The 27,498-nt window shown below is 42.4% G+C and overlaps 4 protein-coding genes across 5 annotated transcripts in view; 2 read left to right on the forward strand and 2 right to left on the reverse strand.

Annotated features, from left to right (window-relative positions):
* Positions 1-115: 115 nt before the first annotated feature.
* Positions 116-2,701, forward strand: rbm48 (RNA binding motif protein 48). The gene is made up of 5 exons (XM_012829565.2): positions 116-338; positions 503-693; positions 789-934; positions 1,027-1,568; positions 2,531-2,701. Exons 1-5 carry the CDS (start codon positions 216-218, stop codon positions 2,591-2,593), a joined length of 1,065 nt encoding a protein of 354 aa, XP_012685019.2. The 5' UTR covers positions 116-215; the 3' UTR covers positions 2,594-2,701.
* efcab1 (EF-hand calcium binding domain 1) lies at positions 2,663-5,588 on the reverse strand. Its single transcript, XM_031585790.2, has 6 exons — positions 4,684-5,588; positions 3,686-3,841; positions 3,344-3,448; positions 3,095-3,246; positions 2,894-2,998; positions 2,663-2,801 (listed from the first exon to the last, which is right to left on the reverse strand). The coding sequence occupies exons 1-6, from the start codon at positions 4,757-4,759 to the stop codon at positions 2,751-2,753; spliced, it is 645 nt and encodes a 214-aa protein (XP_031441650.1). The 5' UTR covers positions 4,760-5,588; the 3' UTR covers positions 2,663-2,750.
* A 146-nt stretch (positions 5,589-5,734) lies between these two features.
* Positions 5,735-8,600, reverse strand: grn1 (granulin 1). 2 transcript variants are annotated; one of them, XM_031585789.2, is made up of 5 exons: positions 8,476-8,600; positions 7,811-7,951; positions 7,121-7,432; positions 6,438-6,680; positions 5,735-6,263 (listed from the first exon to the last, which is right to left on the reverse strand). In XM_031585789.2, the coding sequence occupies exons 1-5, from the start codon at positions 8,506-8,508 to the stop codon at positions 6,135-6,137; spliced, it is 858 nt and encodes a 285-aa protein (XP_031441649.1). In that variant the 5' UTR covers positions 8,509-8,600; the 3' UTR covers positions 5,735-6,134. The 2 variants fall into 2 exon arrangements, with proteins under 2 accessions (XP_031441649.1, XP_012685020.2); XM_012829566.3 differs by having other exon boundaries at positions 8,481-8,545.
* Positions 8,601-26,596: 17,996 nt separating this feature from the next.
* cdk6 (cyclin-dependent kinase 6) overlaps positions 26,597-27,498 on the forward strand; it is a 38,609-nt gene continuing 37,707 nt past the window's right edge. The window contains exon 1 of the mRNA XM_031586742.2: positions 26,597-27,307. The gene's annotated coding sequence lies outside the window, so the exon portion shown is untranslated. The remainder of the gene's footprint in view (positions 27,308-27,498) is intronic.

The following is a 27,498-nucleotide window of genomic DNA, read 5'->3' on the forward strand; positions in this document are numbered from 1 at the left end:
ACTGTAACGTATTTTCTCCCAAACATTTTTCTCTTGTCGTGTCCATTGCTTTGGTATTCGCATTACACACAAAACATAGTATACAATAAAAATCTAATGTTCGTTGTCACTGGCACGAGAATTTGCAACTGGATCGGAACAGGACAATCGTACATATCTTGTTTGATTAGTTCAGACTACTTCCTGTCTATGGGTATTGTTGTTGTTGAGAAAACATGGCGACCTCCATGCAGGTTTCAGTTTGGGACACTCCGAAAGTCTATAAACACCATGAACAGCGACCTGTTTGTCACACACGACCAAAGTACAGAGATGGAAGGAGACCTAAGGCTGTCAAGGTGAGCATACTATGTCATCAGAGTCTACATTAGTCAAACGGCCTGTTAGAAAATCCAGTTACAGGCTAGGCTAAACATCTTGTATTGGCTAGGTTCTACGGCAAACTAGGGATTAAAATGTTCCGTTTTGTCAGGGTTTAATAAACTTCTGTGTCTTCATCTAGGTTTACACTATCAATCTTGAATCCCGTTATTTGCTGGTGCAAGGGGTGCAAGCGATTGGAGTAATGACAGAGTTGGTGCAGCTCCTCGCGCTATATGGAGCTATAGAAGAATACCGTGTGCTTGACGAATATCCTGCCGAAGAGTTCACTGAAGTGTACCTCTTCAAATTTCAAAAACTGACAAGTGCGAGGTGGGTAGTCCCTGTTAAACTTGTAAAATCTTACTGTACAACCCTAAGTCTTTTATTAATGTCTTGTAATCACATCAACTGTGTTATTCTTTCAGGGCAGCTAAACGAAACACGGACGAGAAGAGCTTTTATGGAGGGTTGTTACACGTGTGTTACGCTCCTGAGTATGAGACTGTGGAGGACACCAGGCAGAAATTACAGGACAGAAGGAGATACGTGAACAGAGTGGCCCAAAGCAAAGGTATGACAGCCAATTTGCAAAGCAACCTTCAAAGTTAATAGAAATTAGGTTCCTTTAACGGCACTGTAAGGCATCTTATTCTTTATTTGCAGAAAAAGCATACGAGCCAAAAAGTGAGGAAAGAACATCAAGAACAACACGTCCATGGGATACATGTGAAGAGCATATACCAGAGAATGTTCCAAAGGGGAAGAGTTCAACCTACAGAGACAATTACCAGGGCTTTCCTTTGCTGCCTTCGCCTCCTCAAGAGAAGCTGTTTTGCCAACCTTCATATTCTGGTCAGTTACAGCAGGGAAGTACCTTACCCGCTGAGGACAAAATGGGCTCTTTGCACCACTACGTCGATCCCACCAAAGACCCTAAGCTCCAAACAGCTATGATTCAAAGAGACAGAGAAAAGAATAGCCGGGTGACCAGGGACACTACTTCACATGCACGATTTGTTCCAAGACCTGCTCTCTTAGACAGTAGAAAACGTAAAGCAGAGGAGACAATCAGTCAGTCATCAAGAGTTAACAGTGATGAAGGTGGATGTGTAATTGGACCACAGTTACCAGAAAAGCCAAAGATGGATTTAGAAGATGCCTCATTAAATATCACAGCTAACATAATAAGGAGCACGATGGAAAAGGTAAGAGTACTCATTACAGTATGATGTTGTCTTGACAAAACATGATGGACATTATGCTTATAATTTGTGAATAATCAGGTAGTGGCTATTGGACCAGATGAGTTAAAGTAAAACTGTTGCTTGTTCGACCAACACAGACAGAATTGCACAATGTGCTATTTCACCATGTTTGACCAGCTTCATGTGAGAATGTAGTTATTATACAGTTGCAAGGCGGCCTATGGATTCCTATTTTCAAATGCTGCATTGAAGAAGTATGCCATGTCTACTTCTAGAATATTATGTTGGCAAATTTGATTGCTGCGGCCCACAACCTGTTTTTACAGCCAGTGAATCCCATTTTGCAACTGGTGGACCAATTATTAGGCAGTGTAGTATGTAGCTAACCAAAAAGGTTCTAGCCAGCAGAGCAGTGACAATGGGTGTTTCTCAAAGTCAAGAAAGGATCCTTGACGGCTGCGTTTCAAGGAATCGAATGTCATTGAATCTCGCCAAAGGACTGTTCCAATGTGTAGATCATTTAAACTCTACCAAGTACCTAGTCCTTCATTCAGAGAATTTTCAAGGATGAAGTTGGAGTGTCTTCTGCATTCTTAAAGTACCCACCCCTTAAGTAGCATGGAATTTGTCTTGCCTAGAGTATTGCCTAGTCTCTAAAGGACCCGACTTGGAAGGACTTGAAAGGACCTGTCCAACCAAGGAAGCATGCTTGACTTTGAAAAACACCCAATTACTCAATTTTGACTTGCTATCAAAAATAAGTTGGTCAAACAAGGTAAACATTTACTTGTTTTTTTCCAAGATCTGGTGAGGTAGCCACTCCAGTATTGGTGGAGGTGGATAAAATGCATTAAATCCATTTGGTTCTTATACTTTTTGCCCCCCCAGATCTGGTGAAGTAGCCACTCCAGTAATGGTGGAGGTGGATAAAATGCATTAAAATCCATTTTGTTCTGTTTTAGATTGCCTCAGTTCCAGAACCAAAGCCCCCAGTGGCCACTGCTAAACCAAGGCGAAGAATCTAACCATACCATTCCTTTGCATTTCTGCTGGAATCTAGCTAATCTTAATGTTATAGTAATAAAATAAATGCGTTGAAAAATAAATTACTTTATTTATGTGTTTGTATAATTGATATGACTTTCAGTGCCAAAAAATCAATTCGAAATGAAAAATGTGTTGTCAGCTTTCAAGTGGTTCTTGGAATGCATGTTGCTCAAATGCCTGTATACTCTGTGAAAGAAAGAAAGACCGAGGTAATTTATTATAGTTTCACTGTATCAACTGCTTAATAAATGAACACATCAGTCTGTCAAAAAGGTTACCTTCGCATCTGGGAGACATGTTCCAAAAGCCTCTAGGAGTAGGTTTTCTTCTCTCACTGCCTTCTCAAAGTCTGCATAGGAAAGCCTGCCATCATGGTCATGGTCCTGTAGGTAGAGGTTTCATTTGTAGTGACACATTTTCTGCCTCAGAAAGACTTCTGTTCTAAACTGGACATTTAGTTTAGTATGCATTTTACTTGCCATTTTCTTCAAAGTGATCTCTACTAGGTCCTTAATTCCTTCATCAGGGTCTTCCTCTGTCGGTTGTCTAATTAAGCTGTTTTTCAGCATGTGGAACATCTCCTCGCGTGAAATGTATCCATCCCCATTAAGATCATAAACATCAAAGCAGTCTAGGAATTGAATAGAAAATACGCAGTGTAAGAAAACAAGTATGCAGTTAAATGCTGGTTTCATGCGTTCAAACATGTCTGTGCCATTCTATCTTACATTTTATTTTTTCATCCAGGGTGCCACGTAGAAAGACAGACAATCCCTCGATCCACTCCTTGACAGCAACGTAACTGTCATTGTCCTTGTCAAATGCGCGAAAGACTGGATACCAAAAAGAGCAGGATTACTAATACTGAACATTGCATACACGATTATTCAAAGTCAACCATAAACCTTTAGAAATGCATTAACATTATCAGAAAGATAGGACAGAGAGTGTGCATCTGTGGTCATTTACTCATATTTTACAAATAATTGCAGTTGATTTTAAATAAGCTAGTATCTAACCTTGACTACCGGATTCGATTTTGGTGTTCATTCTTTCATTGTGATATGTACCTCTATCCATGATCATATCGTCAGTCATGCCAAATGTTTTGTGGAGTATATTCCTGAATTTGCCTCGGTCCAGTCCATTTCCTACCCGCTTGTCTGTTTGGTCTCCAAGCAGGCCATTAAAGAGACGGATCAGGCATTCTGCCTCTGTCTTGTTAACTGCAAAAAGAAAGGCAAGTCATAACAACTTAGCCATGGTCATAGTTGACTCATTGAAAACATCCTGTTTGTATCACATCTCACAAATTATCTTTGAATAATTTGTCATAAATATCATAAATCTAAGTAAATTGATTAGGTATCATTCAGGTTTCCAACACCCTGCCACCCATCTGCCCACCCATGAAGTCTGAGATGAATCCTGAGTAGTTGGTATATAATTAAAAATATAGTCATCAGGTATTGTTTCCAGAAATTGAAGGGGAAAAAAAGAATCCTAGATTCGCTCAACTGATGACCACTCTCTAATCCAGAGATGTATCTATTCACGCCAATATTTTGCAATGGGGTGAATATGTAGATGCCTTTACAAAAATATGAATCTTACATTTAACAATATCAATAAACTTAAAGAAGCAATCAATACTACTTAAATACGTGCACAGATAAGAATACACATTTGATTGAAGTAAACTACGTTTTTTGTAAAATAATTGGTATGCCTATTAAAATTCACGTGAGTAGTCTGTAATTAATCGAATTTACATTGGATGAGGGAACCTATCTATCTGGAATTCAACCTGGATAGACACCCTATTGTTGGCAAAGTCATTAAAGTATTCAACAGCATAGATAGTTGATGATGACGTTATACTTTTTGCTCATAACATCTTAGTTTTCACAGAAAACATTTTGTATAAATCATTTATCATACGTATTAAAAGAATAAAGTGTGGCTAAAGATACGGTGATCAAAATGCAGCTAGGCTAACGTTATGCGATACGTTACATGGTAAAGGCAAACGCTGTATAAAGCTTACTGGGAAAAAAAACATACTTACAGTGTTTCACCTGTCTGGAAAGGGTTTCAGCGAGATTCTGAATCAATTTTCTGTTCATGGCCGACATTTCCGACATTGTAGCAAGCAGGTTTTGTCTTCAACTTTCAGAAAGGACTTTTACAGACTAATGTTGCATCTAAGACTGTATAAACACGTTGCTATAGTAACAGATCTATGCAGTCCAGGGGAAGTAGTCGACCCCCGATGAGTGTAGCCACAGCCATGTTGGAAAGAAGACCTTTCTGTGTATGGGTTATACCAAAGATTACAGATAGTTAACTCGACTCAGTTTTAGGACTCGAGTTAATCACTAAACAGTAAACAGAGTCAGTAAACAGTTCAATTCTAAAATATTATAAAAATTCAACAGTTATTAGTCCACTGCCTGATCTGTGCCGGTAGTCCGATCTGTTCGGCACATGTTCAAAAGTTGGCGCATGCAAATAATTTAACATCTTTTATGACACTGCTCAATCCATTCCATGCATTTTTTTCGACATTTGTTGAGAAACCATTAGTAGTAGTAATCATGAGATTGTTCAAAATGAGTCCCTCTATCATTTAACTGTGGTAGCTCTAATGATGCTTTCGGGAAATGCACCCCAGAGCAGTTGAAAAACTGCTTTTCTACCCCTCTGGCTTAAATGTCAGTGCATGGGCAAGCAAAATACAATCCTCCTAGGGGCCTTGTGTCATCATACACCTTTTATTTTTATACTGATGGCCACATAGTCAATAAAACAAGAGCAGTCGCGCTACCTTTCTGTGCTTTAATGTTTACGGATCTTGGCCACGCCATACAATTAGAGTTAGACCAATGTACATTATATATGCATATAGGCTACATTGTGATTCCGAGTGCGAATGCACACGCATGTGCAGAACAGATTGGGCAGTGAAGTGTTTTTCAGTTTATAATTATAGTCATAATTTACCTAATGTCTAAGCTGATGGTCTCTGTCCCCCACCCCTGCCCCCGAATAACATGACTCGTTAAGCCAATCAGGTCGTTTTGGCAATCACACTGATTTTGAAGAACATTACCCACAGGTTGTGCATGAATAGAACATTTAATTATTTGAAGTCTTCAACATGTGTACAGTGGCATAGCAGGTCTCCTAGTGATATAGGAGTGAGCACATTGCACAATTCACACATTCTCACTGACGTTTTTTTAAAAGTTACATTTTATTCGTTTGCAAGTAAAGATAACACTCCAACAACATGGAAGAAATTTGAGTTTTAACTGATACTTTTGATGATTCTTGGTGATTTAATAATTTAATGATTTTCCTTGATTTTTATGATTTAATAATTTTTTTTCAACCTTATTTGAATTAATTTAACTTTGATTTTGAAGTTGAACAGTTAACCGTCTACATCCCGAGCACTTATGGATGAAACCCCACTGATGTGGAATTATGCGCCAGACCGATAGTAGTGTTGCTGCATCACAGTCGTTGTATCTCCCTCCTGGTAGCTGAAGGGATGGAGGTGTCTCCCTTCACACAGTTCGTAGAGTTTGAGTCACAGGTCCAATCGAACTCACAGCAGTGCTTGCCATCCAGGCAGCATTGGCCCTTTATGTGACAGCAAGAGATTAAGGGAATGAACTGTGCGCTCAGTGATGTGTGGTAAACTTATAGGTAGATAGATAGATAAATGTTGAATGAATAATGCTTAAGAATAGCGATGTACAAAGTCACTGCGCTGTAGAAAGAAAGGACATTCTGTTGCGAGTGCAGGTCCTTTACCAGTGGGTATGGGCAGCATCCCCAGTCACCGGTGGGTGCTTTGCAGCAGGAGTTGCCAGCGGGGCAGTAGAAATGTCCGTCACAGCGTATGACCCCTTCCAGGGCCAGGCTGCCATCTCCAGGGGCCTGCTCCACTGTGGCCCGGGGTACAGGTGGGGCCGAGTCTCTCACACAAGCCTTCAGCTCTCTGTCACAGTGGAATCCCAGCTGGCAGCAGCCTACTTCACTGAGACAGCACAGGTCCTGTTGGATGTATGCAAACATCCGGTAATTGTTAGTATCAATGGGTAGGAGATTGGAACTTATTTTTAATAGCTATTCAATAGCCTTTACGGATCCTGAGTACAACATGCAGGGGCGTGTTGCGGCTCTCACCAGCCAGTTGTGCATTGCTGTTTTATCCTGCTGCTCAGGATCTATGGTTGGGCAGTTGTTATATTGGTTAGGTTAGATTTGGGTACTTTCACGTGACAGTGAGAGGATTAGCCGCTGTGGGCAGTCCCAAACCAATAGCACAAGGAATTTAACATCTTTAATTGTTAACATCTTTGATACTTGGCAGGAATTACTGCTAATGAAATTAATATTAAAAATGGTGTCTTTAGCCTAGCGATCTAGTTTTGCCACTGCCACAGCATATTTTAAAAAGGCAAATTATAAAAATGCCTCCCATTTACACTCACAAGTGTGTACTTGGCAGCATGGCAGCAGGACCAGGTACCATAAGGGTTTCTGCAACACGTTGTACCATCAGGGCAGACATGGCCATTGTCACAGAGCACCACAGACACGTCTGAAGAGCTCTCCTGACTGGTGCTGCCATCAGATCTAGGAAGGGAGAGCTGGAAGGGAGTGGTCTCGGGTTCCTTGGCAGGCGTGTTCTTGAGCCACGGCAGTCTGTACCATGGCAGGCTGTCCCTCACACACAACTGGGACTCAGCATTGCAATAGTAGCCAGCTGGGCAACAGTGCAGCAGGTCGGAACAACAGACAGCCTTGAAAACATGAATATGATGTTAAGCCATGGTAGCACTTGATAATTAAGATGTACACTATGAAACACTTTTCGCTTTACACCAAAGCCCTTTACAGCTGAAGGCACAGTGAGCAATGTTTTGGGAAACATTGTAAATCAACATGATCATCTGAAATGTTGTCTTGTGTTTTTGTAGATTTGTAAATATATTTTCATTTGTATTTTTGCAGGATTTCTTTCATGATTCTTTTGAGGTCTTCTCTTTCAAACTACTTTTACACCACAAAACGAATTCCTTCTGTGTGAAAACCTACTTCTCAATAAATATACTTCTGATTCTGATTGCCTCGCGAAAAAACTTGCCCAAATGTATAATTCACTGGTTTCCTGAACTCACCGAGGGATAGATACAACAGCCATATCCTTCCTTAGCCAGGCAGCAGGTGTTCATAACCGAACACACGTGCCCATTGGGACAGACGACTGTGGCAGAGACCCACCCTACACAGAGGGAAGCCAGCACAAGACAGGCCAACATCTGTACCAGAAGAAGAGGGAAGTGAAAGCCAGGACCTGACTTGACACAGAGAATCTTTGTACTGTGATATGCAATACAATCCAGATATATCCAGACTTCAAGTTCAAACTGTTTTTATAATGAGTCTTATCGTGTGCATATCGATCAGTTGATCATCATCAATTGATCATTGATCTTTATATGAACTATGTAGACTAAATAGACTCAACTAAATATTAACTTACTAAAACAAGTCTTGCAGGTACATAGGTTTAGATCTTTTAGATGGAGGTTGAGACTGAGATTTTTCTATTTCTTACAAATGTCTGGCCCAGATAATACAATTATCTGGTTACAATCTCTAGTGATCTGTATACTACAGAGTTGAGTCTATTGTAAGCTGTAGCTGACAGACGAGACTGTAAGCAGCTGTGGCAAACATTAAAATCCTCCCTGATGACAACACAAATCGCGACAAATCAAGACATGAAAATTTCAATACATTTTTCTTTTTTAAACCCATAAAATAGCATCAGGATACTCGCCTTACTTTCACAGCAGCTAGACCGTGGTGTCATTCTTGCCTTTTGCTTTTGTTTCTTAGCCACTACCAGTCTTCTGACTTAGGTGAATATATTCTTTGGAAACTTCCCCTTTTTCAAATAAAACAGGAACTTCAATTGAAGGAATTCTACCTCAGTAATGTTTGTGATGTATAAGCACTTGCTGTACGTCTTTTTTTTCTACAGCACAACAAATTAATTTAACCGTTAGTTGGATAGGAAACATCTGAATTATGAGCCTAACATCACTTAGATGACAATAGATGTAACTCTTACAAATTCAGTCAATCATATGAATGTAAATCCGAGGATATGACTGAATGTGACTACATTCCATTAAGTCAGTGCAGTGTCTAGTTATGTGGACTACTACATTATAATGAACATAAATGTAACAAAGTTTACATTTGGGTCATTCCATGTCATTTGAACTATGGGTATCCACCACACTCTCATCTTTTGGCTGATAATATTTTGTCTTGATGAATATACTCTGAGATGACATATCCACAAAAGTTTAGCTTCCAACTCCCATAGTGTTTCCTTTTGAAAACTACCTTTAAAGGAAGCATATTTTTCAGTCACAGGCTCTGATCTTTGGAGCATAGTAACATGGCCAGAAATATGACCAGAGTTCTGAAATGTTGCATGCTGATTCAATATTTCCTGTAGGTAGAGGACCAAATATGGTCACAAAAGTTGTCTGAACCATATTTAGAGGTATGAAAAATCAGGAAAATAAAAATGTACAGACCTTATTTTTTGCAGTTTTTCACACATGTATAGACACTTTAAGAATAAAAAGCATCTGGAAGGATTAAAGCATTAATGTATGTATAGTGTCAAACCTAAATAAAAAAAATGTTTCATGTATTTTGTGATAACATTTACATTTACATTTACATTTAGTCATTTAGCAGACGCTTTTATCCAAAGCGACTTACATATGTGCGACTTACGATGTATACACATTTTACATTTACACTGATGGCACACTGCACATCAGGAGCAATTAGGGGTTCAGTGTCTTGCTCAAGGACGCTTCGACAGGGAATCGAACTAGCAACCTTCTGATTACTAAACGACTTCTCTACCTCTTGTACCACTGTCGCCCACGCCCACGGTTAATTTCACCTGGTAGTCGATGTCCGATTTATTTTAAAAAAAATGTAGGGAACATTTCATGTATATCACAGGCATTACGTTCAAAATGTCAGGTCTGTGTTCGTTTTAGAGTACATTTTATGAGCTGCAGCTTTATTGTGACTTTTGAATTCATTTTAATTTGTTTAACCCTCCTACTATGCAAAAAAATTATTACATTTGGTTTGGGCCTCTATATCTATAGCCATTCCATCCAGCATAGAACAAATGACAGTTTTGGAAATATTGAATCAGCATGCCAAATTCCAGAACTCTTGTCATATTTATGGCCAAGTTACTAAGCTAATTTTTTCAGACTGAAAAATATGCTTCTTTTAAAGGTAGTTTTCGCAAGTATAAATTCAATTCTAACCAGAAACATTTTAGGAGTTGGAAGCTAACATTTTGGAATATGTCATCTCAGAGTGTATTTGTCAAGGGAAAGAAATATCAGCCAATTGTGAGAGTGGTGTGGTGGAAAGATTTTCCCAATTTGGTTGAAATGACATGGAATGACCCATTTGTGAATCACGTGACATTTATTTGTGAATTAAAAAACGAATCTTACGCGATTATTAACGATTAATCATATTCCATTAGATTTGCATTTCCAGTCAAAAAAAGAATCTTGTGGCATTTAATTCTGTCCTATGTAGATAGGGAAAGAATATTTTTAAGTAGATCTACAACTTCAGTTCGCATGGTTGCACACATTGAATAAATACTATAGAAGTGAACATGATCATGGGTTGTGTGGCCCTTCAATAATTTGGGATCCTGCATGATCTTTAACCCTTCCTTTATAAAGACTGCCAGAAAAAGATAAGGAAATTTTATTTATATAGCACAGTTCATATATTTTGGTAATTCAAAGTTCTAGTGAACAGATGAACCGAGAGAAAAAAAATGAAGAAATGAAGAAATTAAAAAATGTATAGTGCATTACAACAGGTAACAGAAAATAGAACATAAAAGATTAAAAAGGAAGCTAAAAGAACAAAGTACGTAGATCAGTGCATTTGATCAGTTAACAAAAAGCATCTGGGAAAAGTTGGGTCTAAATTATAATAAATTACAGATCCCAGGTACAACATGTGTGTCTGTCACCAGCCAGTTGTGCATTGTTGTTGTTGTTGTTGTTGTATCCTGCTGCTCAGGTTCTATGGTTGGCCAGTCATGTTGTTGTGCAGTTGTAGGCTACAGACAGCGCATGTTGTACTCTGAAGGGGGGCGTTTACGGATCCCGGGTACAACATGTGGCGCGTGTTGCGGTTGTCATCAGCCAGTTATGTGTTGTTGTCGTATCCTGCTGCTCAGGATATATGGTTGGGCAGTTACTGTACTGGTTAGGTTAGGTTGTTAGGTATGTGCATGTTGCATGTGATAGTGAGAGGATTGGCCACTGTGGGAAGTCCCCAACCAATAGCAGGGATTTGACATCTCATTTCTTGTGTATAACATCTAACATCTTTTCTTTTGTGTTACTAAAAAACAAAAAAACAAAACAAAACTTGCTACAATTGGAGCACCGTTGATATCATGAGGAAGTTGGTTCCAGAGCTGAGCAGCTTGGCTTGTTTAGTTCTGAGAGTAGGTATTACTAACAGATTTCTCTCCTGTGATCTGAGAGATCTAGCAGGTGTGTACTGGTGAAACCTATCTGAGAGGTATTTCAGTGCTGTCCCATTTAGTGATTTATAAACCAGTAGCAGTCAATTCTGTGACTTACTGGAAGTCAGTGTAAAGACTTAAGTATTGGAGTAATATATTCAATTATTATGGTTTTCATAAGACCATTACAATAGTAAACCCTGCTGGAGATTTAGACATTCATTCGTTTTTCTATGTTTTGAGTTTATCATGTTTTGACATAAGGCCATGTTTGGCTATATGAGATGGTATAAAGCTGATTTAGTTACTGTTCAAACTGAGATCTCAATCAATTAAGACAACAAGGTTTTTAACAGGGTCCTTTGGTATCAAGATCATTAACAATCCCTATGATTGCCCTCATTTTTCTCAAATAAGATTATTTCAGTTTTGTCCTGAAAAGGAAATGTTGAGACATCCAGACATCCAGTTCATTTGGTCAATGCATTGACAAAGAGATTTTATAGGAGCACAGTCGTTTGGTGAGAGGGCTAAGAAAAGAGTTGATCGTCTCTTGTCTCTCTTGCAAGTGCTTGCACTTCTTTGCAGTTCTCTTACGTGTGAAATGAAAATAGAGAGAGGTCAGAATGGAACCTATTTGTGCTGCAGTTTTTCACTTCCCACTACTGTCAAATGTTTTATTTTCAGACATGTGACTTCTAGTCAGTACTGCCATTTCATCATGATTATATACCCTGGCGATATAATGTTTGTGTTTCAACAAGTGTGTTAGTGTGTGTGTGTGTGTGTGTGTGTGTGTGTGTGTGTGTGTGTGTTAGTGTGTGTGTGGGCGGCATGTTCCAATTATTATAGTGTCTTTTTCTGTTTTAGGAGACCCATGCAATTACATTATTGAAATAAAACAACACTCATTACCAAATTGTGTTCCCCTTTAAACAATGTGCAATCCATTCATACCTGAAACCATACTGAAGCTGGAATACTGAAGCTGGAATACTGAAGCTGGAATACTGAAGCTTGGATACTGAAGCTGGGATACTGAAGCTGGGATACTGAAGCTGGAATACTGAAGCTGGAATACTGAAGCTGGGATACTGAGTCAATAACAAAGGACCCTGCGTGAAATGCATTTCTCGCTTCCATGTATCGATGGAGAATTTACAGTCTCATGCCTTTTAAATCAGTGTTCTTTTAAATTTGCAAGGTGGACAACTGAACTGGCCATGAAAAGATCAGGATAATAAAAGTCAGATTGCTGGTGCTTATGGCTGAAAACTGTTGTAATGCAAGGCCCCAATATATTCATCCTTCATTTCATGCTATAGTATTGTTTCAAAGTTTTGGCTTTGACCTAATTTGGCTTAGCTTGGCTGTGCATTTTGATATCAGCCGTTTTTCAGGAGCTCTTTCCCACACTGTTGTGCTGTTTTGTTTATACCTGTAGATGGCGACCTTCCTTTATCATGTTTGAAAAATGTCACCGTGCACATTCTTTATTTTTTGTATAGTGTATGTAAAATTTATGTCAACTTTAAATATACAATATACTGCATGTACACACATGGCTGAGGTCCATGTACAGTAGATTACATATGATATTGCACAGTCCTGGATGCCTCTGAGAGTTTATGTGTCTGGACAAAATGTGTATGCCGATACGTACTTGTGTCTGTTTAGTGTCTATGCTCTGCGTGTGTGTCCATGTGTTTATGTGTGTGTGTGCTTTGGGGTATTTTAAGACTCCTGAATGTTGCTGTCTGCCACGTGCTGTGACACTTCGTTGGCTGAGGTGCGTTTGGAGGCGGGGGGTTGAGGTTGCGCGGGGGTGAGGTGGGGGTGTGCATGGCGAGTGAGAGGCTTTGCTGCTGTTATTGCACTGACGCTGAGCAGGCTGGAAAGACGAGGTTGGAGCCAGCACAGCTCAGCACAGTACAGTACAGCACAGCACAGCACAGCACAGCACAGCGCAGCACAGTACAGTACAGTACAGTACAGTACAGAGCAGCGCAGTGCATCGCAGTACAGTACAGCGCAGTGCAGTACAGCACAGCACAGCACAGCACAGCACAGCACAGCACAGTTCTTTTCGGCCTTGCAGCCGGGCCACTGCACACACACACTCATTCATCAGCCCCTCAGGGCTTACTCAGCATTCTCCAACCCGCGGCACAGCACACACACACACACACACCGCACCCTTTGGCTTATCCGCCTGGTGCCGCCTGTGGACTAATTGGCCACGGTTGGCAGGCTAGTAGCTACGAGGGGATCTTGTAGCTCAACAAGTCAGGCAAGGTGCTTACAGCATCAAGGCCCTGGGTTCTAACTGTAGGAAGCACTAGGGACTACCAGAGCATACATGCCTTTATTGCCTTTAAAAAAGTCGCTTTGGGTGAAAGCCTGTGATGTAATGCTCATGAGAAGTCGATTACATGAAACGCACGTAGACCACCCAACAGGTGTGTATGTACTGTATGTGCATATGTGGAATTTGGCTCGTAGTTATGTTGGATAAGAGGGTTGGTGTTATGGGTAAGGAAGGAATTCAGTACTTTGGTTTTATATGCAAACCTACCCCTGAAATGCAGTGTTTTTTGAAGGGTAGGTTAAGGGAGCTACTGGTGGCTCCCGTGCTGCGAGGGCGACCATTTATTACTGTACCTCTGGCCACTATTTTTTCCCATGATGCTCTGTGTCACATTTTCCATCTCGAGCCTCCCTCCCGTTGCCCCCTCCGCTAACGGCTCCAGGGCCTTGGGCTGCAGCCGGCACCGCTCAGCAGAACCGCAGCTCCAGAATCCCACATCAAGGCCACCCCCTTGTGACAGTAGTATACCTCAGTTCGTCTGGAAGAGGCGAAGGCCGGAAAGCACTCCCTGTGTAGGTAATACTTTTCTGGAGAGGCCTCTGTCGTGTGGTAATAATGAGTGTTTCTTGGCCAACTTAGCACCCCCCCAAACACACACACACACACACACACACACACACACACAAGCAGAGACAGACACACACACACACACACACACACACACACACACATACACACACACACACACAGACAGCAGCCAACTCTTCTCCAACATGTGTGACCTCAAGATAATTCTCCCACGTGTTTCTATCCCGACCCCTCGCCGTGGGTTTGTGTGCCTGTCAACGTGCGCGCACCTCTTGGTGAGCGAGGGAGGATTCACTTTGCTCTGCGCTCACTCCGTGCTTCGGCATCTAACCCTTCCCATTCGCTGCCTGCCACTGAGACCCCCAGGTACAGTTACTTCAGTTTGGCTGTCTGTGCATGAAAGGCCTGTAAAGTTCTCACTGTGCTGGTGGTGGTGATGTTGACCAGATACTTGAGGTGGGGGGGGGGGGGGGGTGGTGTAGGGGTCATAAGATGAGGAAATGACTCTTCCTTTCTCTCTGTTTCACTGTCTCTCTCCGTTTACTCTGGAGAGTGGTGGAGAGAGAAAAAAGAAAAGAGGAAGGGTCATTTATTTTTGGGCTTTCTGTGAGAAAGGTTGTCTCTCGCTGAGTTGCCAATGATGGACAGAAATGTGCGGTGAGGTCTGCACACGAGATCCCATGAGTGGTGTGCACTATGTGAAAACACACACACCGAAAGATAGATAGAGAGAGGGAGAGAGAGAGAGGGAAGAAGTGAATGGAGAGATACAGAGAGGGAAAAAGGAGCGATGAAGTGAATCAAGAAAAGAAAATGAGGAAAGGAGGACACACATAGGGAGCATCTAGCAGTAAGGTACACACACACACACACAACCACACACACAACCACACAGCAGAGCTGAGAAGAGCAGAAAGAAACACATAGGGAGAATCTAGCAGTTAGGCAGTTTCCAGGCGAAAGAGGAAGGGGGCGGGTCCGTCTGCATGCTCTCCCAGCGAACTGATTGGTCGGCACACTTTCATTCATCCCACTAATGATTTATATGACTGGGAAACGCTTAACTGTGGCTTGCAGGAACAGGACGGCGCAATGTTTGCGAGCAGTGGTCGTGTTGTTTTTTTCTGGGTTTTTCTTCTGTATTTTCCTGTTGTTTAGAAAACACTAGTCTTTATGAGCTCTTTCCTCTCTTCTCCCCTTCCTTTGCCGCTCCTGTTCTCCCTTCTTTTTGTCTCTCGGTGCATTTTAAACGCTCATATCCCCCGTAATGAGAAGGGTCAAGTCAGACACTGAGGTCTGGCAAATGTTTGCACGTCTGAGCGTGAGAATGCTTCAGCATTCTTCACTTCTCAGTGGCTGCAACAGTCAAAGCAGAACTGTGTACAGGGTACAGGGTTTGGTGTATACGTGTGTGTGTGTGTGTGTGTGTGTGTGTGTGCATGCGTTTGTGCGTGTGTGTGCGTGTGTGTGCATGTGTGTGTGTGTGTGTGTGTGTGTGCGTGTGTGCCTGCAGCTCTGCCTCGCCCCTTTAACGCATTCCACTTTTGCTCAACTATCTCGCCCACGCACTCGGCATGTGACTGCCATTGACAGGAAATCAAGGATGTCAAATTCTGCTCTCCCTGCCTCTCTCCCTTCCAGTCCCATGCTACCTCTCCAGCTCTGAACCTCTCCCCCAGTCTGTCCTCCTCTCTCGCACTCTGAGAAAAGACACTGGAAAGGTTCCCCCGAAAGTACCTATTCACACATCCATGACGAGTTCTAGATTATATTCATTATTAATTCCTAGCACAAAGATCTCACAAATATCCCTTGACTCAAAACATGAAAACAAAACTCCTCTCCTGGACATAATATGGGCTTTTCGCAACATGCAGCCCTCAGAGAGAGAACGAGAGACTAGGTGGAGCTCAGGACAGCACACAATATTTTGTCTGTGAGCAATTTGTTGATGTCAGCTCCGCTTGGCCCCCGGCTCCCCTCCCTGCTGTGATAGACGGCGGATCGGCACGGCGTGGAGACCAGCCAGTGCGGCCTACATGCGGCAAGAGGCCCGCGTGACGGTTGCTTGTTGACACAAACCGAAGCCTCCGTGCTGCTTCAGGTCTCTCTACCTCTACCAGACGGTATCCATATCAAAACAGCTTGTGGGAGACCAATCCAAACATGTTTGTGTTGTGTGTTGTGTGTGTTCTGCGCACCCGCCGGATACCTGTTGCAGCATGGGACAAAGTCAACAAAGTCAAACACAAAGAAACGTGCTGCTCGACTAGACCAGCAACTGACTCTTGTACTCAGTTCACTGCTATCCAAACTACGAGTAAACACTGGCATGGAAATGGAAATGTCCGCATTCAAATGTCAGTGTACCTTTCCCTTGCCTTGATTGGATTAACCTAAGCACCAGACAGAGATGACCTGGATTTTAAGTGGTGTTCTTAAAACCATGGGTGTGTGGAACAACTGGCGGCAAAACGAAGACAGCATCGTTTGTCTCTGTGGGTACATAGGAACGGATTGTTAGTACCAGGGATGATGTCATGTTCCCGAGGTGTGAAGTAGAACAGGTCCACAGCCCTGGCCGGTGAATATTTTTGTCTGCTTGCCGATAATAAAACAATTTTTGCTACGGCAAGTGCAATTGGAAGACTGAGGCATATTTTAGTGTTTCATACACACACACACACACACACATATACACTCCTGCTCAATCATGCTTACCCCACCACCACCATCCATCTGCCACACACACAGACACACAGACACACACACAGACCAGACACACACCCACATGCACACACAGCACATGAAGGAACACATACACAGCCTCCCACTCAAACAGAGCACACACCAATCCACACCCCCATCCACAAACACCCTCAAACCGTCTCCCTGTGAGTCCTGGTTCCCCCTCACGTGGCACCACTCTATCTCCTCCCCTATAGGCGCACCCGACTGAAAGAAATGTGTGTGTGTGTGTGTGTGCGTGCGTGCGTGCCTGCGTGCGAGTGTCTGTGTGTCTGTGTGTGTGCGTCTGTGTGTCTGTGTGTCTGTGTGTGTGTGTGAGTTGCTGAAAAGACAGAGGGGAGGCCAGGCCAAGTTTTAAACTTAGATGATGTAATCTAAAGTAACATGTTTTTTTCTGTCCTCACTGCTAACCCCCACCTCCTCCCAAATATGCAGCTTGCTATACAGACTCCTGCATCAGTGTCCAGACCCCGAGAGCTAGATGTGTTTTGGCTCTGTTGCATTCATCTGTCACCAGACTGTTTAAGCTATAAGAAAAGCCAGAGGAGATTTCTTTTGTCTCAGTCGATATACAGCTGTGCAGATGCACTTTATACTCATATACAGTTTGCAGACACATACACAAACGCACGCTTTGAGCTGTCATTTCACTGTCTGACTGCCAAAAAAGGTGCGCAGAATCTGTGTCTATCCCTACATCCCACTAACACATACTGCTGTGCACTGTTAAACATTTGCTGTAAAAACTACAGTTACAGTTAAAGTTACTGGCAGTTACATAGTTATTTTATAGTATTTTATAGTATTCACAGCAACAAGAAGCCTCAAGGTGCTTGAGTATATTTTCTGTAAAGAAAGTAAACAGTAAGTCACTGAAATAAATGTTTTAGTACTTTACTGTTTTTTTAATCAACCTTAAGGCCCCGTCACACCATAACGTTCTGGTCAACGTTCTATGACGTTAGAGTAAACGTTGGTAATCGTCCATAGTCGCTGGTATAGAGCGTTGAAGAGCGTTGAGTGAAAGCTGGTGAACACTGTAATCGTCGGTAATCGTCGGTGATCGGCGGAGAACGCTGGTCCGAAAATACATTTTTGAACATGCACAAAAGTTCTCATGGAGACCAGCCTTCTTCAACATTTAATTTAAACGCTGGAGAACGTTCGTGGAACGTTTTACTAACGTTGCACGCGTTTGGCTTTCGTTAGTCAGTCGTTACCCTAGCGTTACTTGTTTGTTATTAATCGTTTGCCTTGCAGTGAACGACTCACTGGCGACCTGTCAACGACCACTGAACAGACCCCTAGCGCACGCAGCGTGTGACTAACGTCAAACGAACGTCATATGGCGTCTAATGAGCATCATTTAGCGTTTCCCGAACGTCCATGCATGTGGGTAGGGTAGACTGAGTACAGTTGATGCACCTGAAATAACTTATGTGCGCAGCAATCCTGAGACGTGATTTTTAGTTTGGACATGCCTACTAACGTCCTCTTTGATCCCAGGAAATTTGAGCACCTAACCCATCTCTCGTACGAAGATATCGGCGAAAGTTTTTTCACCAAGGGAAGATCTTGATTTTATCATGTCCCTTCTACAATGAATATGTTATTAACCATACGTGATCAACAAACGCAACTTACATCATTGCAAACGTTATTCTGTGCACTATAAATCTACATATTCCATGCTATCATGTCATGCAAGGTCATTGCATAATCTAGCAAAAAGCGTGAGGTGGTCAGCGGGGTACAGTTGAGACACAATGTCTCAACTGTACCCGCGATAAGCAGGTTAGAAGTCAAAGTTAGACAACAAACAAAGCAAATGAAAATAAAATGTTATATTTTTGTTATTAGAACTGTCCTATATGAATGGGTGTCTTTTCAAACATGAAAGTAATAAGAATGATTCATCTTGGGGTCTAAATAAGCAAGGTGGGAGATCGGGTACAGTTGATACAGCTTGATTGTGATATAGCCTGTATTTTCAATCCTTGGTCAGTCACCATCAATGGGTTTAAATGGGTGTCTCAACTGTACTCAGTCTACCCTATATAAACCGATGCTTTTTAAGTAGGGTTCAGTTAATTTTGGGCTACCGTGGAGAACACCCACTATGGAGGATCCAGAAAGACTAAGGAGGGTATATATGCTTGCTTGAGCCCAGCATGAAGTAGATGATACTGAACTTGAACATAGCTGAGCACTGTTATAGCTGGTGCTGTTCCATGGCAGATGGATATGATATGAAGACTCTTGTGACATGGACAATGTGTGTGGATGTGCTGATTGAGAACATTGAGAAACACAAATTCAGTGTCAAATTTAAATCATTTATTTTAATAACATAAAACCCCAGGAATAACACCCGTTATTTCGTAAATCACAGTAATAATAACAGTAAATCTTCGTCCGAAGACATTGCTAGTGAAAGAGACTTTGTATTCTTCTTACTTTCAGCAGCATTTATCATCTTCTTACTTGCAGCAGCGCTAGTAGCAGAAGCCCCCCTCACACCTTTTCGTCGTCTTGGCAGCATGATGTTCACTGTTCAGATCAACTGAATCCACTATGATTTTCCAGCGTTTTATACCCGTTTGACCATAAAACCCACACGACAGCAAAACGCTATTCTGTCGTTATTCACACGTTAATCACGCGCTCAACACGCTCGTCTATCGTTGACTTATCGTTCGTCGCGCGCCAGTGACACGTCAGCACACGTTCGTCACGCGCCAGTGACACGTCACTTGGTCGGTGTTACACGCTCCTCATGCGTCAGTCCCACGCTAGTCGTGCGTCAGTCCCACGGCATTCTGTCATTAGTCACACACCAGATGTGTCCACCTCGCCCTAGAACACTCGAAATTGAACGATTAGAACGTTCAGAGAACGTTGACGAGAACGTTATGGTGTGATGGGGCCTTTAGGAATAACCCTACTATAAAAAGCAAACAACAGTATCTAAATTCTTGCAATGTTCTGTTGTTTAACACATTACAGTACCAATAAGACTACTGTAATATGTAGAAAGGTTGAAGTGATTGGACCTCCAGCCATGAGCCCTCCCGGTGGTTCTACCTCAGTACACTTAGCTCAGGGACACAATTATCGATCACAGTTTTTGGGTTTACAACGCAACTTATTAGTAAGTCTGGAGAGTGTTTTAACTGTTCAACAAACACCTTAAACAAGTCTTGAATCCTGGAATTGTACAGAAGAGCTTTGCAATCGGCCATCGTCACCACTCGGCTAGACAGCTCACACCTTTAGTGATTTCACATTTGCTGGTAAACTTTAATTCTTCAATTGATTACTTTGGTACATCATGGGATATCTCATGTTGTGGTGATATCCATTCTGTCCAATGCATTTGTGATTGAGCATTGGAGCACTTCAGGTAACTTTTCTTAGCACAGTCCTGTTAAGTAAAAAATATTTAGCATTATGGGAAAATGTAACTTACTCAGTGGGAATGTTGGAACCAATATGGAAATCAGTGTCAAATAATCTATTTGAAAAGTCAGGTGTGATAAGCATACAAGTTATAATGATTTTGTGGAAAATTACTACTTGTGGAATGGTGCAAGATGTAACACTATGAATGATGACATAAAACTCTAGCAGATTCTTTATCCACAACATACATTTTGGTCAGCATCTGTATCCTGGTTATTGGACCCATGGTCGTGATTTGGTTGTCCCCCAACTCTACCAACTAAGCTACAGGATTGCACACAGGTGAAACATACACGGAGAAATCTGCTTTTAGTACTACCGTAAAATGTATTCTATAACATCAATTCAAACTTCGGAAATGTACGGTTAGAAAAACACCGTTAGCCTATGTTTAAGTTAACGATAAAAACAAGCTATGTCATTTTTCATTATTTCTTATTTGAATGTAATAAGCCATTTCATTCTATTGGATGGTTTTTAATTAAATTAAATTTAATCTACCGATGCAAGGAATTTTGAACAGGTACAATCCAACTCTTTTTTTTTGCAGCCTTTGTTGTGTAGTGTCATTAACTTTTATGTAACATTAATGTCTTAAGTGTGAAGGCTTGTTTTTGTTTTGTAGTTCAAATAGTTTAGGGATGTGCATGATGGCCCCAGAGTGCCCTTGATTGGAATCCAAGTGCATGCAGTTCAATTGAGATTATGGAATGAAACAGTCATACTGGGTTCCTCACTGAAACCGTGCGTACAGTAACTTCGAGACTTTAATGAAACTCTCTGAATGAATGGTTCTGGGAACTTAAGCAACACCGAAACTGTCGGGAAACTTAAAATGAAGTGCCTTTTCCGGACTTGCATAGATAACTCCTAGCCTAGATTAGTTTGTTGTAATGTAAAACAAGATACCTGTAGGTGTTTATGACTGTAATACTTATCCATGGTGGTTGATATGACCCAAAGGTTTATATGGAGTTTGTCAAAGAAAGGAACCGCGGGACGGACCCACCACATAAGTAATACAAGTGCAGAAATAAAAGTATAAAATCTCTTTCTTGATCATCTTTATGAACCTCTTTGATGATTTGAATGACCTTCGAATGACTATATAGACATTTCTACTGATAAGATTAACATGCATTAGAGGCAAACTTGGAAATGAAAAGCACTCTTTGTCTCTCCTTCAGCATTATTAACTGTGATTAGTGATGTTGAGGCAGGCGGTGGGGTAATTAATGATGCTTTTACCCCAACCCCCCCCCCCCACACACACACACACACACACATTCCCCCTCCACATCCCGCACGGAGAGTGGTTCATTTTAACATGAATGTGTGGAGCAGCTGCCACTTAACGTGAACAAATGGAGGAGAGAGAGAGAGAGAGAGAGAGAGAGAGAGAGAGAGAGAGAGAGAGAGGGAGAGAGAGGGAGAGAGAGAGGGGCCGAGCCACTGGGGGCGGCTGGGGGGGCCGGATAAGCGTCAGACAGCTGGAGCCGGACAATGTGCTCTCAGTTAATCATTAATGCTGTTAATGAACGCATTGGGCACCGACAGGACGGCCGGACGCTTTGGGGACTTTCCATGGGCCGAGCAACAACAACAGCAGCAGCAGCAGCGAGGCAGCATGTAGTAGGCAGTAGGTCCGGTCCCAGCCAGAGAGGTGCTGACCCCTGCGTGGCTCTCCCTTTGCCGATAGCCCTCTGCACAGATGAGAGGACATGTGGGGGAGAAGGAGGGAGAGAGATGGACACAGGGAGGGAGAGGGAGGGAGAGAGAAAGAGAGAGAGAGGGAGGAGAAGTAGGAGGAGGGAGGGGGAAGTGGCCTGGAACAGCCTTTTAAACAGTGACAGTTACGGGGAGCCAACTGAACATTTCATACATTTCATACATTAATCCTCTTCGACTCGATATTGGATACGCTTGTTTTTAATGCCCCATATGGTGCCGCAGGGGGTGGTTAACATGGCTTTGCCAAGACTGGGAAAGTAGGAGGAACTAAAAGAAAATTTACTTTTTTTTCTGGACCAAACCCTCTGAATTTCCTATATCACCAGCCCCAGACTCTACACGTCATTTTCACAGAAACAATTTGAGTATTTTATGAAATAGTTTTGACTGGCTGAATTGCATTTCTTCAAAATGGCTTGGTGACAAAAGTCAGTGGCAGTCACAACAGTGACAATAACATACCAAATTGTGAGAATAATAACCAAAATGCATTCATCATTTCTTTAACCTCTTCATCCTTCATGAAAAAGAAAAAAAATATTTTAAATTATGAAACCCTTTCGTCATTTTATTTGTTTCACATTATCTCTCAGAAAAGGACAAGCAATGACTCTGCAGTCATTTATGTCAATGAACAAATTACTGTACAAGTCATAAATATGAAAACATGTATGTGTGTGTGTGTATGTGTGTGTGTTGTTTGTGTGTGTGTGTGTGTGTGTGTGTGTGAGTACATGTGTGTTGGTGTCTCCATCTGCAGAGGTGGCAGGTGTTCCTCCTTTCTTCAAAGAGCAGGTTTTTTATGTCCCTCCTCAAGTTAGTTTCTGGGTTTCCATGGAAATGCCCAACAGAAAGAGTCTTGTCTTAGGGGGCCTGCACTGGGGGAGGCTTTCCTCGCTGCCTGTCCTGAACTAGAGCAAGGGAAGAAAGAGAGGGAGAGAGCAAGAGAAAGAGAGAGAGAGAGAGAGAGAGAGAGAGAGAGAGAGAGTGAGAGAGAGTGAGTGAGAGAGCCAGCCCTGAAAACAACCTAGCATTGTCTGCTAGTTTGATGTTCAGTTTAAATGCTGACGATCTCAGCGGATGTGGACTAAGATTCGGACACACATACAGACCCTCTTGTGTTGTCAGACTCCTCTAAGTTGGGTGGAAATCACAGCTGTCTGGCAACACAGGGTGGGCATATGGACATTACCTTTTCAATGTGATGCACCACACACCGTCACTGAGAATAAATAAGTAAAGAGGCTCTCCCCTTCAGACCGCAACAGTTTGAGTGCAGACGGCACACACCAGGGCGACAGTGGCTCCAAAAGGTCTCGTTGAGAGACATTGTTCCTATTTGACTTGAGTTTATTGCTATCGCCGGCGTCTGCCTTGTTCCCTGATTACCTTGGTTAAGCTGTCACTGAACAGAAGCAACAGCAAGAGAAAGAGAGAGGGGGAGAGAGGGAGAGAGGGAGAGAGAGAGCGAGGGAGAGAGGGAGAGAGAGAGAGAGCGAGGAAGAGAAAGGGAGAGAAAGAGAGAGCAAGACAGAGAGAGAGGGAGAGAGAGAGGGAGAGAAAGAGAGAAAGAGGGAGTGAGTGAGAGTGAGAGTGAGAGAAGAAAGGGCACACCCATGCGTAGGTGGTGGAGGCAAAAGGGCAGCACTTTATTGTTGGCTCTGCAGGTCTGCAGGTGTGAAAGGGGATCTGAGGTGCCGCCGCCACCAATGCCACTGCTGCTCCAATCTGAGGCTGCTGAGGGGGGGGGGGGGGGTCTGCCCCCACGAAGGGTGGAAAAGGGAGAGGTGAAAGAGGGAGCAGGCGAGTCACCTGGCTCCCTTCTTTGTGCCAAGAGATAGTTTAGGTGTCTATCCCCCTGGGACGCGAGGGAGGCATCGGCCATTGCCATCTGCCGCGCCGCATTCTCAAGTATCCAGCCGGCCGTCTGCGCTGGCCCTTGCCGTAGCAAAAGAGGAGGGTGGTGGTGGTGGTGGGGGGTTGGCGGGGGGTGTTGGGTTTGTGGGCAACATTGTATAGCCTGACCTTTTCTCTCCACACGCCCATGGAGGCTGACACCTAATCAGTTCAACAGGTCCACAGATAAACCAACATGTGGCGGAGAGGGGACGGGAGACCTGCGCCGGGGATCGGGTGTCATTGGGAGCGGGGAGCAGAGTGGCCAGAGCCTGATGGCGTTTGCATATTAAAGGCACGGTTATTTGTAACCTCTCCATTCAGGACAGGATGAAGCGAGGGGTGTGTGTGGGGGAGGGGGGGGGGGGGGTGCTGCTGTGCCTGTTATCTTACCGTCTGGGCAAATGGTTCACTCGCTGATATCATTTTATCCGCTTGGCAGACGCGGAGTGACGGTGCAGAGCTTTATCAAGGCACAATTGGACGCACAGCCTTTCCATATCCATCTGCCTGGTTGGGGCTTATCAAAAACTGCCATTTCGCCTCATTCGGTGTAATGTCGACCAGGAGGTCAGGGGAAGCCGAAGTGGCGCACGAGGGGGGGACTCACAAACAAGCCTATCTCTCCAGTTATTACAGCAGTTGACTTGTTACTCATTGTGAGAACACTCTGATTACTTACACGTTTCTGTGGAAAGTCTCTAGGGCAAAGTGGTGTCTTTGTGTGTGTTTAAATACTTCAATAAGGTGATAATTAACCTAACCACAAACACCCCCTTTCATCTCTAACTGAGACCAAAACACGAAGACACAAGACTCAGCAAAAGCAGGCTGTTTGCCATTTTTAATTGACTTCTGTTGCCAAGTTTATCTGTTGTCTGAGTGGCAATTATCATACCTGTTGTGGACAATTTCGTAACGGATAAAGGCGTTGTTACATTTTTACGATGGCAAGATTATGAAAGATTTTCAGATCGTCATGCTGTGTGTTTCTCATCAAGGTCTTTTTCTTGTGTGACTCCTCATCTTTTCATAATTTTAGTCATGCATCATGTCATCATTCTACAGCAGTTTAGCATCTCTCGGAATGACAGTCACCTCTTGCCTGAGTATGGGTGTGTTGAATATAATCTAGAACATTCTTTGCACCGAGCTGATTTTAATTGGGTTGTTTTCTGGCAAAATCCAAATAAGGAGTATGCATACTAATGTATTCAGCCCGGCTAATGGCTATCAGCGCTAATTTGAAGCGAACAATAATGATGTGTAAATGTAAAGGAAGAAGGTTACAGTTATTGGTTGGGAGTACATTGTCTCTGCTACATGCTTTGTGATGCTAATGTTGAATTTTGGGGTTGGTGAGAAAGGGGGGTGGGGGGGTACAGGGAAGGGGACTGTATTGCCACACAAACTTCAAAACTCGTTTCTGTTTGGTCCCCCCCCCGCCCCCTCCTTTCAATACTGTTCTCACTGGTAGCAATTCTCTCAGGTCTCTATGCACCTCCAAGCCATAAAATTATATTTATGCAAACCACTCTGCAATGGGCCCCCTCCAAGACAATTTTGTTTAGGAAGCATCAGTTGAAATATTCTTCTCCTAATTTTCTGCCCTCTCTTTCACACAGCTCCTCTACATAAAGCTATGGTAATGGGGCATGAAAAAATGCTTCTAATGGAAGCTTTATGAAGATAATCTGAAGGCAAGCCTTGTCATGTTTCTGACAAAAGTTTTGAACCATGCCCATAAAGAGAGGTGGTAGAATAAAGAGCTGTCCACAGTCAAACGTTTTCTCAGATACATTTTTATATTTTTGATCTAAACATTTTTATGTTATTGATCTAAAAATGTTTTGTTTTAATGTTACATTAAAATGCTTTTAATATCGATAGTTGGCATGTCATATATTATTTTCCTGATAATTCTCTGATTTTGTTATATTCAATTGATCTGTAATTCAAAAATAATGAAAAGTTTACAGAAAAGAAAATAATGAAAGTGAAAGTTATCTCTATCTAGGACATACAGTGATGGCAACTATTAGGTTGCACAACAAACCTATTTCTTTGATATTCCAAATATGTTTTATTGCATAATCAAATGGATTTTATGTTTAATTTGCATTATGAACTATTTCAGTTCAGCAACACCTGTAAATTAGATGATATTCCTTAAACTAGAATACATCTCTAAGGCAGATCCTTGTATGTGTTATTTAGAAATCACTTTGGAATTTGACACATCAGGCACATTTCAATATTTCACATTTAAGGATCTGTGGATATTTTTTACATGTTCTTTGAAGTGATGAGCACGCTACACACTGTCAATACCAATTCATTTGGTTATGTTCTTACAAGCATTATAAGAACAATGCGGTTATAAACACACTGTTTTCAGTTAACGTTACATAAAACTGGTTTAAAAATGGGATGCACAGTCTAGAAATGTGCATTGGAAAAATGCTTGCTTGAGTAGTTTGCAGAGAATCGACATATTGATCCAATCCAGTTTTTTTATGACTTGAAAACAGTCAAGCATAAAATCATATCTGACACTAAATCATTGACGGTAGAGCATTGAACCTGGCCTTCAGGTACACTACAGTACAGTATTAGGTTGACAGTCGTCACTCCCAACCTCGCATGGTTAACAAACTGCCTCCAGTACTCTTAAGTCGGCTATGGGTATCCAATAAACTTTTCCGCACTCCAACATTTTTTGAATGCTGTGACGATCCTGTTTTTGACATTTAAACAAAAAGCGAAAACTATGAATGGTAAAGATCCGGGAGGCAGCAAAAGCAAAAGGAGGCGGTTTAGCCTTTGTAGTCAGCGAGGAATGCGGAAATGTTCCTGCCCTGTGTCAAACCTCTCTGAAGGGGGTCAAGGCACATTGAGCCAGCGTGGGAAAGCGTAGAGAAGACGGAGCTCACAGACAAGCATTGCATATTCTGGGATTGATGGGAAAACCATAATGGGGGGAGTAGAGACACAGTAACGCGAAGAATATATGCAGCTTCATACAGTGATCCCTTGAAAAAAAAGCAAGAAAAAAAACGCACTGCATAAGCTGCGCACACTGATTTGCGCGAGGAAAACGAACCCCCCTCACTCTCTCTTGGTAGTTGATCTATTTGAGTTGCAGTGGTGGTACCGCTGGAGGATGGGGGCTCATGCGTGCACCATGTCTCTACCTGTGTGGCCCTGAAGACGGACAGTGAGAGATCTGTGCTGTGTTTGCAAACATCGGCTGCGAAGACACCGGTTCCTCATCGCGGTTTCCGACGCAACAAGTCATAGCGGAATTTTCACTAAATTTCAAAAAAGGTAAAAGTGATTTTGTGCTCAGATGAATTGCAGAGCCTTTGTTGCATTAAAATACACGTGCAGGTCCAGTACAACAACTTTGGTGAACTGGGATTTGTGTATGGGAGTTTGTCTATAAAGCTTTAATTGTAGGGTAAGCCTTACCTTAACAGAAAGTTGTCCAAACAGTCATATTTATCAGTGTTGCACAT

The sequence above is a fragment of the Clupea harengus genome, chromosome 19 (genome assembly GCF_900700415.2).
Source record: "Clupea harengus chromosome 19, Ch_v2.0.2, whole genome shotgun sequence".
NCBI classification, from domain to species: domain Eukaryota; kingdom Metazoa; phylum Chordata; class Actinopteri; order Clupeiformes; family Clupeidae; genus Clupea; species Clupea harengus.